Consider the following 17,225-nt stretch of genomic DNA (forward strand, 5'->3'; position numbering starts at 1 on the left):
AGCTAAATGAGAAGGAGCATAAAAGTAATAGAGTAGCCACCATGGTCCATGCACTATTGCACTGCTGATAAATGGCATCGCTTCCTGCCGCTTCTTCTTCTCTCCATTTCGCATTTGCACACTGCAGTCTTCAAGCTAATGTTCTGGAATGTAACAAGGTCAAGATAATTTTTATTCATGGTTGCAAATGTAATTTATGAAGAAAGATTATTTCAACGAATCACAGGGTAGGGTACACTCCAGTGCATTAGACAAATACACACACTTAAAGAGGGATGAAAAAATTATACTTGCACCTCAAATTGCACCTGTTGGACTAGCCAGATGGTTCTGCCCTAGAGAGTTGATGAAAACAGAACAATAGCCAATTATGACATGATGGAGAATGCGTGTTGGGAGCTGGGCCAATCTTTCTAATTCTATAGTTAGATTCGTATAACGAAATTAAAGGCGGAAAAATCAGACCTCATAAAGGAATAGGAAAGAGAGCATCAGCAGCACATTTTGAAACAAAATAATGGTGTATGTAGAAGTCCAATCCATTCATTGTGGGTGATACATTCTCCACTAGCTCGTCACACCTGAACATCACAATATAGAACAGTCACCAATATAGAACTTGAAATGGAGACATCCCTGTATGCTGACTTTCCCATAAAGGCACGCCAAACAATCACTTAAATATCTTAAAGAGAACCGATTTTAGAAGCCTTAATTAATGTATCTCAACCACCTATCTTGTCTTTGCACACTACAGTTCATACACACAACATCCCAGCTCTTGTTTTGACATCAAAGAAACACTATCTTAAGATATGCCCTTCCCTTCATCACGACCTTATACTGTCAGTGTTATCTGGTGGTATTCTCAAACATCTTTATCAATGTTTCTATCTCTTTCTCTTTCACGAGTTCATCAACTTGCACCTGGCTGCTGCCAAATAGAGAAGGTTAAAGTATTTCACACTGTGTTATCCTGGAATGTGTTTTATATTTCCATTGCAGCATGTGCTGTGCCTCTTCAGCTTAGTTCAGCCTTACAATAGAATTGTTACATTGGTGTCAATAAAAAAAAAACTAAAGCAAGTTGCTTTCTTGTCACATAACCTGGCAACGGCAACCATAGCAACCTGTCACACAGCCGGGCCCTTTGCATACAAATGAGTGCAACAGAAGTATGTATGCATCTGCAAGTATATGTGTTGAGTGTGTCTATGAAGAGCTGGTGCCAGTTCACTGGTGGGTAGCAGCATAAATTGGTGTGTAAAGCGTGCATGTCTGTGCGTGAACTAGCATGTGTGAGCCCTTAGCTTTTTGTATGCACAGTATATAGAGTGATGTAAAGAGATAGCTGTGAGACACCAATTAAAACCTTATTTGATTTCACTATGATTATAGCAAGGGGTCTAAGCCTCATGAATGTGACTTAATTAACTGTGGCATCCCCCTCTCCGCATTTTCTCAATATAGGGTAAATAACTCATGTTTCACCTGAACGCTTTTAAACAAGGCAATTATTGCTTTCCTATAGTAAACCATAGAGAGGTGAGGTTTTGGACGAAAATTGAAATTTATCACTATCTATCGGCCCCATGGAAAAAACACTCTTCCTTATGCACTCTTTCATACCAAACAGTACAGCATCGGCTCGTTGAGATTGACTTATCGAGACAGCAGTGAGACTCAAGAAAAGACAATACTACATCACTTTTTCACTTCTCGTTCTCAGTGATAACATAGATGCCTTTGTGCTAATAAAAGCTATAATCACAACTCACTTTTGCCAGTATAACTGAAATGCATTCCAAGCTCTGGGGAAAAAAAGTTTTGCAAAAGCTTGCACTGGTACAATAATGACAATGGGCTGGGGATTTACAGTATTGAAAAACCTGCGATTAAGTCTAAGGGTATATTCAAACTAGGAAAGACCTTAGGTTGCTGTCTTTGACCTGAACTAAAATACAATGGGCCTACCTAACCTAAAAAATAAAATAAAAAAACTAGAAAAAAGATCCATACACAGTTGCATACCTGTCAACCTCTGCCGATAACTGCCCTTATAAATGATTATGATTCCCCTTACAAACCCCCCAAAAAACCTTACAAACACCGTACGACTCGTACGGTGTTTGTAAGGTTTTTTGGGGGGTTTGTAAGGGGAATCATAATCATTTATAAGGGCAGTTATCGGCAGAGGTTGACAGGTATGCAGTTGCACTTGAGTATTAGTTGCAGGCCTAGCCAAACTAGGTATAAAAGTGTGACTGATTGTGCAGAAAATGCAGAATGTAAAGGGAAATGGAAGGAGGCAATGTTTGTTAAGCAGTGCAGTAGTAGGAGCGAATTGCTTACTCTGGCTTTGGATGTGTTCCCAACATCTGCAAGCATGTGTTCTGATACCAGGGTGGTACAGCTCATGATGGATTATAGCAACCGCACCAGTGCCCATGCAAAGCTAATGTCTATATAAGCAGGTGTCAACTATGACATTGTGCGTGTTTGTGTGGTTATGACATCCATACAATATGATATGTAGATGTGAATTAATATAATGCATCAAATTTAGACTTTCTGTTTTGCTATAACTGGCCCAACTAACCCCACGTCCTAATTTGCATATTGTATTCATAAAAATAACAATTATAGAAAAAATATTTTGCTTAGTTGTAATAAGATGTTGCATGACTAGATGTGGTATATATTCGATTCTGTTTATTATAGTAAATTGATCATATACGGTAGAAAGAAGTTGTGATGTTATGATTTATATAATTCATGTAATAGTGAATGTGCAAAGCCATATGCAGTATTTTTAGTCAGTTTGCAAATGGGAATAGAAAATATCTTTCTTCAAACAATGAAACTGGATGTCACTTAAGTCAATATGGAATGTTTGCAAAACTAGGAATGTTGTCATTAATTATGCAAATAAAGAGTAAAGATTAGAGCAAAAGCCAGTCTGAGGTATTTCATCTCAGAGTCTTTCACTTAAAATAGATCTCATTCTAAATTTTGTCCCATGTTTCAGCAATTCAAAGAAAAAAAATACAAAGCCTTGCACTTCTTTGTGGCTATCTGCCACTCCATCAAGACACTGCTGCTACCTGCCTTTTCATGAGCCGCACATAAATTGCTGTGAAGTGTTGTGCTGGCGGGTTAACAAGGATTTGCGCAGCCCTTATCTTCCCTTTGAACACAACTTTGATGGAGACAGAGATTTCAGATAAACAACCTGGGGTATTGTACGATTGGAGCCTTGTAAACAAGTGTTTGAACAAAAAGTGCAAAAACATCACAAGGTCTGAAATTCCAGGAGGATTTGAGACAGATTCCAAAATTTCATCAATGTTTTGATGTTGCATCTTTTAGTTGTGGACCGTCAGGGCCTGCAAGGCCTTCTCTGCTGGCATAAAAAAATATCTGAATCACAGACTGATGTTAATTATATTTTGTTCATGAATACTTATCAAAGAATTCCAAATTGTCTGTCAGCTTCCTTTCATTGCTTTTCCCCTGGTTGCACAGGGAGGAAACCAAAGTACCTGGAGGAAACCCACACAGGCCCAGGGAGAACATGCAAACTCTACACAGATGGACGTGAGCTGGATTTGAACCCAGGACCCCAGAGCTGTGAGGTTGACACACTTACCACTTGCTCCACCAGGCCACTATTTCCAGATGTGTGTGTTTATATTTAAGCATTTAACTAAGCACATTTAAGCCGTTATATGTTGCTAGGGTCAGAAATCTACCTGGAAGCTTTCACAGTCAATTCTGCAGGCCCTTCAGCATAAAATAAGCATCGATAAAATTGTTGCTTTAACCAACCAGATTTTGCCCCCTTGCAGGGATACGTCATCACTTTCACAAACTATGATTGGAAGAGTAGAAACTGTATTCGGATCGAGCTGCACAAGCAGATATACATATTCCTAAATAATATTTCAATTGTATGACGTTAATATTGATGCTTTTTGTATGTGTTGCAGCTGTAGCTGCAGTAAAGGTTTTATAGCCATAAAATAGTTATTGAGGGTTGGATTGATTCAGACCTAGCAATACTGAAGGCGTAGATGTGAAATGCACAAAAAAAACAGACAGAAAATATACGGAATTGTTCTCATAATAACGTGTATTAGTCTAATATACGTCATTATGAAAAAAAAACAGCCTATTTTTTGCGTGTCAGGTCGAGGTCAGAGTTCAAGTGGCCGCCATTTTTAAAAAGGCGGAAGAGCCAGGAGCAATGAGCTAGTAGGCAGTGGGCTTCAGAGCAGCTCAGAAGTGACGATTTACCGAAGAAAGACCCGATAAAGCTCTCACGGGACAATGCAGCGCATTCGGTACGTTGTCATTTGGGGATTTCGAAGCCCCAGTTCTCATTTTAAGAGTGCTTTTTGACGGTAGGTTGCGCCGATCGCGTGATGTAGCCCCACGCAGATGGAGACAGAAAAATGTTTGCTATCAAATTGCCTACATTGCGTTAACTATAGCTCTTTGTTTAATAAGAAATAATTCCATTGTGTGTTTCAGTTCCTCAACGAGCACAGATTGTATGGAATACAAGAATGTGGCCAAAACGGCCAAAAGGAGCAACTTGTCGACGTCAACGAGCTGTTTGTCAGCTAAGTGAGTGGTTTTTTTTTTAAAATATTTTCAGTGTTCTCGATCCTTGTAATAATTAAATATCAGCGTTCAGTATTCACGGCTTTGTTAATTATTTTTCCATCATGATACATTCAAATTTTGAATGAAAAAGCACTTTAACTGGCTTGGTGTTGCTTTTTAATAGCAAAGACCTGTGTGGCTAACTCGCACCCAGACAAGTGCCATCTAGTGGAGGTTTAAGGAATAATCAGTATACTTCTAGAATATACAGCAATCCCTTGATTATCGCGGTTAATGAAAACCAGATATGGCCATGATAAACGAAAAACCGCGACGTAGGGTCAACCCTATTTATGAAAAAAATATATAATATTTAACTTCAGTGATGAGTCCTAATAGCAAGCGGAGTGGCTTCCATTTGCAAGTTTCAGTGTGAATTTATACATTTTTATGAATGAAAAAAAATTCCCCCAGAAAAAAATCTACGATTTAGAAAAACTGAAAGGTAAAGCCGTGATATTCGACATATTACCATACACCTACCCTCGGCTTGTTTTCCCTTCACTTTCTCAAAGGAAGACCTCAGGGCTTGGACCTTCTCATTTTTAAATGTGGTTTTGACAAACATTCATTCAACAAAAGTGCAGGGGTCATTTTTGACTTGGGTTTATAAATGGTAAAATATCAATTTTTTTCCTCAGTGCAAGAAGACAAAAATGATGACTTTTTGGGATATTTATTTAAAAAAAAAAAGGATTTGCAATGATGGACTGAAAAACTCATCCAGTATGAAAGAACATGGGTCATTTGTGCATCAAAAGGGTTAAATAAGTAATTTCATGATCACACTGGTGTTTTGTAGATGTTTAAAGCCATCGAGACGGATGAGGTGAAAGCTGTCAAAATCGACGAAGACCAAAGAAATCAAGGCAGGAGTTGTGGATGAGGTAAGACCCAAGTGTTTCAGGTTATTTATTTTATTTCTTGTGTACTAAACCTACCAAATTTGTCTCTTGCTTTTCTTCAGAGTCCACCCAAGTTGACCAAATCAAGACACGGTGATTGGTGCAATCTTGGATACCAACATCCCCTCACTGGTACTCGTCGTTATAGAGCAGGGGTCTCCAACGCCAGTCCTCGAGGGCCCCTTGTCCAGTATGTTTTCCATATCTCCCACCACATCTGAATCAAATGATCAGCAAGCTGTCCAGGGGCTTGATCACAATCCTTTGATTTTGGTGTGTTGGAAGACATGGGGAATTAGACTGGATAGAGGCCCCTGAGGACTGGAGTCCCCTGTTATATTAACTCTTATTTTTGAGTTTCTGCCTTGGACAAAAAGAAAAAGCAAACCAAGCCACTGATTTCAGTCATCAAAGGGGTATGTCTAATATTTCCATTTTTTCCCCCTCCTGTGGCTTAAATTTTGCTTGCCTTCTTTTGCAGTGGGATGAAAGGCTGCTGACAGACATGGCACTCCTGGTAAATATCTTTTTGATAGAAAAAACTACTGACCTAATTTGTACCCAGTCTATTTTATAAATATTGGACTTGGTGTATGTGTTTGACTTTTTCTTCCAGATTTCCACTGATGGATGACTTATGCAAAGGTGCCTTTGAAAGCCCCAATTTTTGTGGAAAAATAAAAGTTGTTGAAATTATACATGTCATATTCTTCATTTACCCAACAAAATAATGCAAGTAACATGATGTATTCAAGATTTTATTAATACACAAAATTACATTGAACAGTTGATGTGATCCATCTTATTTTTGTCCACCTGCAAATATTTTCAGAAGAAAAATGTTAAACACTTAGTAAATTTTTTTTATAGACACAATTGAAGAGTTTTACACTTAGAATAAAATTTTTAAAAACACAACACTTAGTCAAAAAAATTGCACATGAAAGCAGAATTTCACACTTAGAATATTTTTTTTAAAAAAATACTTAGGAAACAGAACACAATTTTATTTTAAAAAAAAAAAAAAGACCCATGAAAGGGTTTTAGGTCTTTTTTCACCAAGTGTTTTAAAAAAGACAATTGCTGCTCAAATCTCCTTTATTTGTTGGCTTAAATTAAAAAAAAATCTTACCTTGCGGGTCTGTCCTCTCACTTTGCCACCATGAACCAGAGAACTCTGGACTTTACCTATAAGAGGGGGAAGTGAAACTTCACATTGAGGTACTTAAGCTTTTAATTTGGATGAATACTTGGATATTCTACAATAAAGGAATAAATGTACCTCTCAGAAGACTGCCAGTGTTCAGCGAGGCATCATCTTCAAGTGGGTGACCTGGGAAGATCGTCTGGACACGGGCCTGATGCGAGCAAAAAAAAGAAGCCAATGTTATCATATTTAGAGACTGGAGATTCAACAGATAGGCTTAGGTGGTTTTACCTGGATCTGGCCCTGTAACCAACGTTGTGAGTGATCTGGGCACCCAGAAAGAGCTGTATCTTGACGCTAAACAAGGAAAATTTGATTTAGCCATGATATTTGGGAGTTGACAAACAATTATTACAGGAAAGAAGAATCTTACAAGATATTAAATAAACGATCAAGACAAAGAATGAAAATAAGTTTGAGTATTCCTTGCTATTTTCCCGTTACCAGACAAGACGATTAAACATTAACGTAAACAACTAGGAGACAGTTGGCTTAACAAATTTTGTATAAGTGATTTTTTTGGTGAAAACAGAACAATTACAAATTGGAAAAGGGTGTTTAGCATTCGGAGTGATAACTATCATTACTTAGAACACACCAGGAGCTAAAATGTGCCTCTGGATGTCATTTTTGAGTGAGCCTTTACCTAGCCAAACTGTCCGTTGATGTCTCGGCCTTGTTTGATTAAATTAAAAAGACCCACGACTACACGACTCAATAATGGAGAAAACGGACAACATACTTTTTAAGTCAAATGGGAAGCGTTGGCTAATGCTAAGCTAACTAGTCACATGCGGCACACAGCCGGTGAGGAAAAGTAGCCCAAACTTAAGTTGCCGACGGTCTGTTCGAGCTGGCATTAAACTAACAGATTTGTTGGCATTTTTGGCTCAATTGATGCCTAACAAATCTACCTATAGCGTGATAAAAATGCACTTAGGCCAGTAATTTGCCTTACGGCGCCTTACCTCGTCGTCCAACAGCATGTAAACGCTGTTTCAAAGGGCGAGATGCTGCGCATGTGCTTAATTTACGCGCAGCTGCGTGGACAATAGGCGTAACCGCGCCGACGTCATCCCGCCATCTTGAATGTGGAAAAAATGGTGGCTTGCTTAACGCGCTTCCCGAAGTAGTTTGTCCTCTCAACTGCAGTTTGTATCTACACAAAAAGGAACATAATGCAATACGTAAACGTTTTATTTCATGATACCTCCACTTTTTGCGAGAGCTAAAACACCAATAGTTTGGTTATTGTTCCAAACTGCTCTTCAACCCATTTATTGTACAGTTTGACACACTTTGGTTTGATTTATTCAATTATTAATTTTTCTTAACACTTGCAATGTTCAGTCTAACGTTTAGACAGTTTAGTTTAATCCAATTACTCTACTGTGATTCTCACTCCTCTCACCCTAGTTTAACCAATTTTTGTCCTACTTTGTCAGTCAATTCTTGTTGAATAATGACAGTACTCTGCCATATTGTGACTTTAATTTTGCTTGTGGTATAATAACTTGGGCGTGATTAACATAGCAGTTTTCACTATACAATGCCCATGTAGTTGATTGGAAAAATTCTGACTCACAGATTATTTTATAACATTACTTTTGAAATCTTGTGTGTTATTTGAAATCCATTCTGACGACATGCTTTTCTCCAAAAGTTGTGTTTTGCAAACATGTCACACACAAAAGCAGGTGAAACAAAGGATGGCAAAGGTGCAAAATGACTACCATCCCACATAATATCATATATGAATACAAAAATTTATAGTTATGATAAAAAATATACTTACAGGGCCTTTCAAAGGGCCAAGGAACATTGGGCCAATATTTGATAGGTTAACTCTATTTCAATCTCAGTGCATTTGGGCTTAATCAAATTGAGATTGGCATCATTCTAGTTTATGAAAGGCCATTTCCTTTCTTCTTCAGTGGAGATCCAGATGCGCATGATAATGTGGGCCAACAGTCCGTCAGCCGCTCAGCCAGCCGTCAAGTCTTTGTGCAGCACCTCAGGTTCCCTCCACCGAGTCACAAGCAAGAAGGTTATGACTTGGTCGCCAAGAAGGCTCACTTTGTCTGTTCTCCTTCACCCTTTTCATGCAAAGGTGCTTCTCCCTACCTCAATTCCACTGGTTTTGTCCTCTGACACAGTGTTGCTCCTCCTTTTCCAACCCTGTTTTTTTTCCCAGTTTTTTGAAAAACATTTTTTCTTCTCTTACATCTCTCGCCTCATCAGCCCACTCTTTCCCACTCGCATCTGTTGGATCCACAGGATTCCCAGGAGCCCGTCAGGGGCCAGAAGGGTCCATGAATAAGTCATTAACAGGGGCCCCAAGACTCTGTGATCATCGCCAACCTGTTCAAAAACATGCTTCTCTGCCACCTCTCTCATTCCCTCAGCGCCCTTCTTTCTGCATCCATAAGCAATGAAAATAAAAAATAAATAAATCATAAGGCCAAGTGTGGGGTTTGCGTGTATTTACAGCTCAAGCTTTACAGCATTCATTGGCATCATGTGTGACATGGAGATGATGTTGTATTAGGTAGTGGTTCATTAACATTAGTTTTTTTGTATGTATCAACTTTTTGTTCAGTAAGGGAAATGAATGAACTATTGAGGCAATACTTGCTTATGCATCTAAATATTTTAATCACAAAGTTAATTTTGTAAGCCAGCATTGGTGTCAAGGAGAATATTTTTTTTTAAACTTGGCGGCTAATAATAACAATAATGACTATAACTACTTACTATTCAAAGACATCTGATTATTTTGAATGTCTTCCGTGGCTGCACATGAAATTGTGTACATCAATGAAGCTCTTTTTTCTCACCCATGCTCAAAGAATATTGTTCATCAAAGTAAGGATATGACGCATACTGGGTAGCATCAAGTTGAAATCCTAAAAATAATAGGCTAGTGCCTGTATGTATATTCTATCTTAAATATCTATTTTGTTTCATGTCACGTACAGAAGCATTAATAATGAAGTTCCCCATTAGGTGGAAATTCTAATTAGATACAGTCGAGCAAAATTAAATGTAGGCAGGTTTTTTTATAGGCTATATTTGTCCTTTTCCTGTTTTACTTTGTGTTCTGTCTTACACTTTCTTCACTGTGTGATGGCAGACACCGTTGACTGACAAGCTTGTTTGGACGTGAAGTATCGGCAGAAAGCAGATGGTGCTGATTACTGCTGCATTTTAATATCTTGTAGTGTAGTGTCTGTCATCCATCGGACACCCATTTCAGTGAACACCAGCCAACCGGTGAATGCTATTGTAATTTCTACTAAATATTAATAAAAAATATTGTATATTTGCATTATTTTTAAATTAACATTAGTCAATTACCTCCTCTTTTATTCATATTTTTTTGTTTTTTATTGTTGGTGGCGTTAAAATTACGTACTCGATAATTGAGCCAAACTTTTTTTCACTGTCCTTTTCATTTCAATTTTACTTTGTAACCTGATACTGTCGTCCCCGGGACTCAGCATTTGTATGATCGAAGTCACTTGTGTGTTTAACTGTGAAGTAGTAACATCAAATGCCATCTGTTGTAAGTCATCATATAACAAAAGGACCAATAAAATCCAAAGTAACCAACGACCTTCTAAACTTGACCCCAGCATGTTTTCTGGCATCTTTTTATCTTCGCTAACTCAGTATATCATTAAAATCCTCATATTCACTCTAACATGGAACCCGGTGGCGCGAGTGATTAGCACGTCGGCCTCATAGCTGTGGGGTCCTGGGTTCAAATCCAGGTCACGTCCATCTGTGTGGAGTTTGCATTTCTCCCCGGGCCTGCGTGGGTTTCCTGCGGGTACTCCGGTTTCCTCCCACATTCTAACAACATGCATGGTAGGCTGATTGGTCACTCTAAATTGCCCCTAGGTATGAGTGAGTGTGCATGGTTGTCCGTCTCCTTGTGCTCCTGTCTCTGGCCCGAAGTCATCTGGGATAGGCTCCAGCACTCCCTGCGACCCTGGTGAGGATAAAGCGGTTCAGAAAATGAGATGAGAATGAGATGAGATATATATGGCCACATATGGTTAAAATGATCTTGGCATTTAATATGCTGTCAGTACAGCCATGTTCAACCCATTTCCTGGTCTACACAAAGTAATGGGTAAAATACCAGAAACAAAATAGGGCTTCGATGCATTTAACCAATATATAAAGTATAATTATGTGGTCACAAGTGTAAGCGGGAGATAAGGGCTGGGGTTTATCACAACTTCATTATCCCAGACATTGTTATGTACTATTCTGGTTCTAAAATGATTCATTTTCAGTTTCTGATAAAGCTTGTCATGAAAAACATGCCGATCAGCATTTTCAGGCTCAACTTCCTCTCTTTAACTGTACACACACACAAACTAAATAGGGAAAGTTTTTATTTGTGCGTCACTTCTATTTACTCCTTTTTTGAGCTGAAAAACTTTCCCAACAAAGATGACAAGTGGGATTTTTCTTAAACTAATGAGAGAAAGTTCGGGAATATTAATAGTAAAAGAATGAATGATGCATCTGCTAGTTACTAACATTTTACAGTTATACATCCAAACATGCCGGCACCTAATTGAGGGATATTTTGCAAAGCAAAGCTGCCCACGAAATATCCATATTTTGATTCACGTCCATGCTTTTGAAACATTGCACAAGCCATACACTTTGACCAATTCTCACTGTTCTAACTTCAAAACGTCCCGAAAATTCAGACAACACAGGCTAGCAATTGCTTCAAAAATATTTTTCATCCCTGCGAGAAAAAAGGCCCTTTTGTTGCCAAGGGCAAAAACAGTTTGATGATCAAAATTTAAAATGTACCATGTTCTGCATTTAAAAAAAATCTGATTTACTTATCAAAAAATTCAGGGAGTGAAGGCCCACAATGTTGCATCCGTACAATTATTGTGAAATATGGATGGATCCACCAAAGTTTTTAACAAAAAAACATCTAAAAAACGTATAGGAATTGACTCCAAAATGCCCTAGAATTAACCGGAAATGATTAAACTTAAAACGGTCAAAATTAAACAAGAAATAAATGTAAAGTAAACTACTAGCCTGCCAATGACAACAGTAGATATCCACCTTATTTAAAGTGAGAGGACTGGTTGTGAATGTTTAACGTTCACTGCCATTGACGGCGAAATCCATTTTAAATGGGAGTTAACAAAAAAGTAATCTGAAAATACCCAAGAAACTGCCTATTTTAGTTCCTTCATGGTGTACTGTTTTCAACTGCCTGTGATGAATTCTGGTGCATTTGAACCTTCCTGTTCAGAGACAATACGACTTCATTATTAACTCATAATACAGTTTATAAGTTACGTAAGTAAATTGGGCACATTTTATCTTGCCTAGCACATCCTTAATGTGAGTAAGAAGGGGTGTACAATGCGAAGTGAGGACGTTTACGGGAATGGAGGGCAAGCAGGTGGGGCCGTGGAGTGGAGAGGATGGATGCTGGTGGGCGTTGGGGGTCGTCTTGGCTCCACTTCAGCGGGAACAGAAGGAAGAAAGGAAATTCTCACAGGCATTTCTCTTTTGTCTCTACCCATTTATCAGTCTGTCTTTTCCTCTGTCCTTCCTCATGCTGCATCTGGACTTAGCCAAGCCCATTTTTTTTACTCTTCATAACCATGTTGGTTATGAATTCCTGTGCAGACTGTCATTCATAGTGCATCTTCTTTTGCATTGCTTTTCAAAGTGTCCTGTCCCTCTGCCCACCTCCTTCTTCCAAACTCTGCCTCTGACCATCCTCTTTTGACTCCAGCTTTTCACCACCAAAGAACTTGGCAAGGAATGTGTGCCAGCGTGGTCTACATTGTGCCACGTTACCAAGAGAGTGGGTGTGAAACACAGACATTTCCACCGCGTGCCAGTGAGATGGCACCACAGCCAAGCCCCCGGCTGCACAAAAAAAATATGAATACATTCTGTCTGTTCCCACCCACTCGTCCCAGTTTGTATTCTTTTGGAACTGTGGCGCTGTGAAGAAATGTGTCCACACTCATCGTGGAGTTACTGTGTTCTTCCTATTACTTTTGTCCGGTAATATGGCTTCCCACCCGCAGTAAAAATAAATGGTTGATTGCCTCCTTTAAGGGTGAATGTTTTCATTAGTTCTTTGATTGACATTTAATTCGTCCACAAGTTTTCCATCTACATTTTCCATGAACCGGGACTGGCTCAAGAAAAAAAAGTATAGTTGTTCAGAGGAAGGATATGCTGTAGTGTTGATCAAATGCTGCCACATTATTGCAGTAATTTACGCTCCTTTTCCGCACAATGGAATCAATTGTTTCCTTGTCAGATTGAGCTGAAAAATAAGAAAAAACAGAAGTCATTTAAACAATGAGAGTTCATCAAGAGGAACTTGCAAAATAGCAATTTTCCAAATTAATCTCCCTAACAGAGCAAGTAACAATTCCGCTGTATTTTATTAAAACGCCCAAGTCTCCTCGAAAGACGAGTTTGCACCAAAATAATTAGCTCCCGGACAATGTAATTGTTGATGTGTTTTATTTAATGCCACTTTTCTATGGGAACAGGACTACACTAGCCTGGCACAGTCCAAAAATGCCAACCGGCGACAGCCCTGGACCAGAATTATAATGGCACAGTATCGACCCCCCATAAAAATCAGGATTCCTGCCATTTTAGAAAACAAGCGGTTTCCCCGGTGTAGGTTTGGAAGAATTCCCTTCCCTTCTGGAATAAGACTAAAAGGACCCCAACAAACTGACATCTTATGCTATTCTTCCAGGGTTCAACTAGGTCCCCGAGTGTGCGTTTTGAAAGTTGCCCAGCCCTCCTGGGGTAACCATCTTGAAATAAAAATCAGTTAGCCAATAAACTGTACTGAGCCTTGAAATATGTGGCCTCGGCCCCACAAAAAAGTTATCCTTGCAATGATCCAGAAAAGTTCTCAAATTGAGCACCAATTTGCTTTCGAGGCAGGTGGAATACAAGCACGTTTTCCGAACCCAACTATTAAATTCGACTAAAAGCGTCCAAGATTGTAATGATTGCAAATCCCTCATCCCATAGCAGACATACCACGAGAGACGCATGTGAAAACCTACAATCTCAATAGTAATTTACGATTCGGTGCATACTAGGACACATAGGGAAAGACACACAAACCAGCATCCCACCCCCGACCTTTTTCACTCTGACGGAAGCACCCAGAGATCAGCGGCACAACCATGAGGTGGCGAGTGGCCCGGCCGGGCCGCTGTGACGACCCCACTCTGACAGAGTGTCAATACAAAGCAATTTACAAGCGCATGAAAAATCGACCCTTGATAACAGGCAATTTCTCTGCTCTGCTACCTCAAGAGGCGTGATCCGCTTGGTCAAAAGTGTGGGGATGACAAAGAAGAGGGGTGATCATGGTCCAATGGATGTGATTACAGAAAATAGGAGGTGAAGATGGTGGTAGGGGGTGGGGGCAAAATTGAACAGTAATGGGCCTGGAAACGGAATTGGTACGAGCAAATATAATTGCCGCGGCAGAAGTAGGGAAATTGCAGTGAATTCCTTCTAAAGGAAGAAGTGACAGAAAGGGAGCACTCCAAATAATGTTGGGCTGACAAAAGAGACAAAGATTTGTGGCTGTTTGTATTCTGACAAAACAATGTGGAAGAGAATATATAGAGAGGAAACAAAGTTGAGTGAGTGAGTGTCTTTAAAAAAAATATATTTTTACGCGTTTGTGTGTGTATGTGTGATTTTGAGGCCACAGGTGAGGACAAAGCTAATGACCTCATCCTTCTTTTCAGAGTCCAAGGTGTGTTCTTTTTGAAGCCGCATGATTCATCAGCCATCTCTTCATCCCTCACTCCCATCCTTCCGTCCACCCTCCTTCCTCGTGGTCTAAAAGCCAGAGGTCATGGCTTCATCCAAAGTGACAAAAGGGAAGACAACGCTAGTGTGTACGTGACACCTTTTTTGTACAGTGGAATCTTACAGCTCCAATTTCTCCTGTTCAGAGATGCTTTGTGTGCTCCCAAATAGTGTCTTAATGAAAACAAGACTTTAAGCATCTAATTTGAGTTAGCATCAAACGCTGCTTCATTTAGTCAGAAGTGTTTGATGGTAGAACAAACCATCACCAGCCTAATTAAAGATTGTACACCAACAAAGCAGACTTAAAGTTTGTTTCTCCAAATAGAACAAAAGGGTCTTCAATAAACTTGTAGATGTACATGAACTGGTGTCATTGTTGTCGTGTTGGCCTGGTCACACAGTATTCTCCTATCAATACACACATGTTGTTATTTTTAACTCATAAACCTTAAAAAAACTCAAGCAAGTCTCAGATTAAGATTCTATCTACAAATTGCGTTATTTTGCATTGGCCATATAACCAGTAAAATTGAAAAACGTGAATAAATATGTCGAATAAGCCGAGTATGTTCACAATCATATTGATCCAGATAGAGAGTATTATGTTAAATACCTGCCGTGGTCAGAGGTTTCAAAATTGTAACACAAACTCAATGAATGAATGTGTTTGTTAAAGCTGTTAAAAGAAAATATGTGTCTTCTCTTAAACAACAGCAATCCAAGTCTAGAAAGTTAAACATAGATCTTATTGGACATGCAACATGCACACAGTGAATGCTCAGAATTCCCCATAGAGAAGCAAAACACTGTGAGAGCACATGACGTTCTTTCCTTCTGCCTCAACGGAAAAAAAACAAAAAAACAACTTGTGCTCATTTCAAAGAAACAAAGATGATTCTGACTGAAATGGAGTCTGTTCTCAGGTTTGTGAGTTACACTCTGCCATCCTGTGCTGACATAATTGGCTCTAAAGTTGTTGATGTCATGTCACAAGTCATGTTGAAGACTTCACCACAAAACAGAGAAGAAAGCAACCTTAAAATGTCAGAGTGTGTGCACACATGATTTGGTGCAGAGGGACTTGTTCAATTGGGAAGGGGCAACAAAAGATATGACAAAAGTGAGCAACTTTAAAAAAAAAAAATCACATAGCATTTTGTGCTCCAACTTTTACTTTGGCTTCTAACTCTAAGTTCAGGTTATTTATAGTACCAACTGCAAAGGCTGAAGGGAAAGAAAACAAAACACTCCTGGTTTTATTCTTATTCAAAAGACCCAGGGGGCTAAAGCAGAGATTATATGACAACACTACACCGAGCTGGGATCCATAGCATGTTGGTGCTGGAAAAATGGGCCAATTGTATTGATCAAAGTGTACCGAACATCTTTTTGTCAGAATGTGTCACTAGACAGTGCTTGCACAGCACTTAAGTCAGAATTGTAATTAAACATTTTTTAAACCCTTCAAGGTTATAAAAATTAAAGATGAAGCAGCAATCCAACCTTGAATGTGAGAAAGTGCAAAAACACGTAATAAGACTACTATATAACACTCGGCAAGAGTTTGAAAAATCATATATGTTGCTCAGGTCTGACATCAGTTTTCAACTAAATCCAAACCTAATCAGTTTTCCCATAATGATATTAATCACCTATTGCAGTAATGCTTGATTCTGTCATGTTTCATTGAATGCTAGTATTCAAGTATGCAAGTGGTCATCACCACACCAAACCGCACCCAAGATGACGCCTCCAACCCATCCAGAAGATTTGCTGGTAAAAGAAAAACAAGGCAGCATCTCTACGCCTGAGTGACTTTTGATATAGTGTTGTGTTTTAGCGCGTCGAGAAACTAGCGTAGTGCAGCAGCGGGTTCTGACTGCAATGCTTTCTTCTGCTCTCTTGTCAAAGTTTTCTGGAAAAAAATAGTTGAACCACAAGTTGATGTTACGTTGCGTGAGGGGGAGGCAGGTGAAAGCTGCTTCTCGTGTTCGCAAACTCTTTGCTGTGATAATTCCTGGTGGGAATAGGCAGCCGAGTTTGAGTTTCTTTCTCCACCTGTCTTCTTAACAAACACCCCCACCCTCACCCTCACCACGCGGCACCATCCTCACATGGAAGGGCACCAGAAAAAAAGATGATCCGGTCTTCTCAGCTCCTCCTCATCTTCTCATCTCGCTCTCATGCACACGGGCAAACCGAGAGAGCGAAAAAGCTTCTGTGCGTAAGACAATAGTACAAAGTCGGGGACTTCTGAGGAGAAAGAAGCTTTCTTCTTTCTACTTGAGTTGATTTAAATGTTTACCTTGGCGGCACTGTCACACCAAAATCATTGTGAGAAATGAAGAGCTGGTGTGGTTGGTGTTCTCCATGAAAGAAAGTCAAAATGCTACACATTATGAATAAAACGTGTGAGGAGAGTACAAACCCTTGTCATTACACAGGCTATTGTGCTGAATGATTTAAGATTCTTGTGAGTGTGCTGAATGGCAGCCTGTATGACAACGTGTCCTCTCTCTTATCTGCCGGCTTCTCCCCACAGGCCTCATTCAACACTTCGCTCTCATCTTCCTGCT

At 39.4% G+C, this 17,225-nt stretch overlaps 2 protein-coding genes across 10 annotated transcripts in view; both read right to left on the minus strand.

Annotated features, from left to right (window-relative positions):
• Nucleotides 1–6,638: 6,638 nt before the first annotated feature.
• On the minus strand, nt 6,639–9,379 carry LOC144075803 (ubiquitin-like FUBI-ribosomal protein eS30 fusion protein). Of its 2 annotated transcripts, XM_077603208.1 has the most exons (5): nt 8,576–9,379; nt 7,749–7,939; nt 7,012–7,077; nt 6,856–6,931; nt 6,639–6,761 (listed from the first exon to the last, which is right to left on the minus strand). In XM_077603208.1, exons 2-5 carry the CDS (start codon nt 7,764–7,766, stop codon nt 6,661–6,663), a joined length of 261 nt encoding a protein of 86 aa, XP_077459334.1. In that variant the 5' UTR covers nt 7,767–7,939; nt 8,576–9,379; the 3' UTR covers nt 6,639–6,660. The 2 variants fall into 2 exon arrangements, with proteins under 2 accessions (XP_077459334.1, XP_077459333.1); XM_077603207.1 differs by having other exon boundaries at nt 7,749–9,379.
• Nucleotides 9,380–10,844: 1,465 nt separating this feature from the next.
• plxna1b (plexin A1b) overlaps nt 10,845–17,225 on the minus strand; it is a 145,354-nt gene continuing 138,973 nt past the window's right edge. For all 8 annotated transcript variants that reach the window (XR_013300516.1, XR_013300515.1, XR_013300514.1 and 5 more), the window contains one exon: nt 10,845–13,117. The gene's annotated coding sequence lies outside the window, so the exon portion shown is untranslated. The remainder of the gene's footprint in view (nt 13,118–17,225) is intronic.

This window comes from Stigmatopora argus, chromosome 6 (assembly GCF_051989625.1).
Source record: "Stigmatopora argus isolate UIUO_Sarg chromosome 6, RoL_Sarg_1.0, whole genome shotgun sequence".
NCBI classification, from domain to species: Eukaryota; Metazoa; Chordata; class Actinopteri; order Syngnathiformes; family Syngnathidae; genus Stigmatopora; species Stigmatopora argus.

Bases quoted from the DNA above. Each gene is read 5' to 3' on its own strand.
- LOC144075803 (XM_077603208.1), bottom strand. The intron at 6,932-7,011 runs GTAAAACCACCT...TGCTCGCATCAG, and splicing joins GGTTACAGGGCCAGATCCAG to GCCCGTGTCCAGACGATCTT. The intron at 6,762-6,855 runs GTACATTTATTC...CCCCTCTTATAG, and splicing joins CACTGGCAGTCTTCTGAGAG to GTAAAGTCCAGAGTTCTCTG.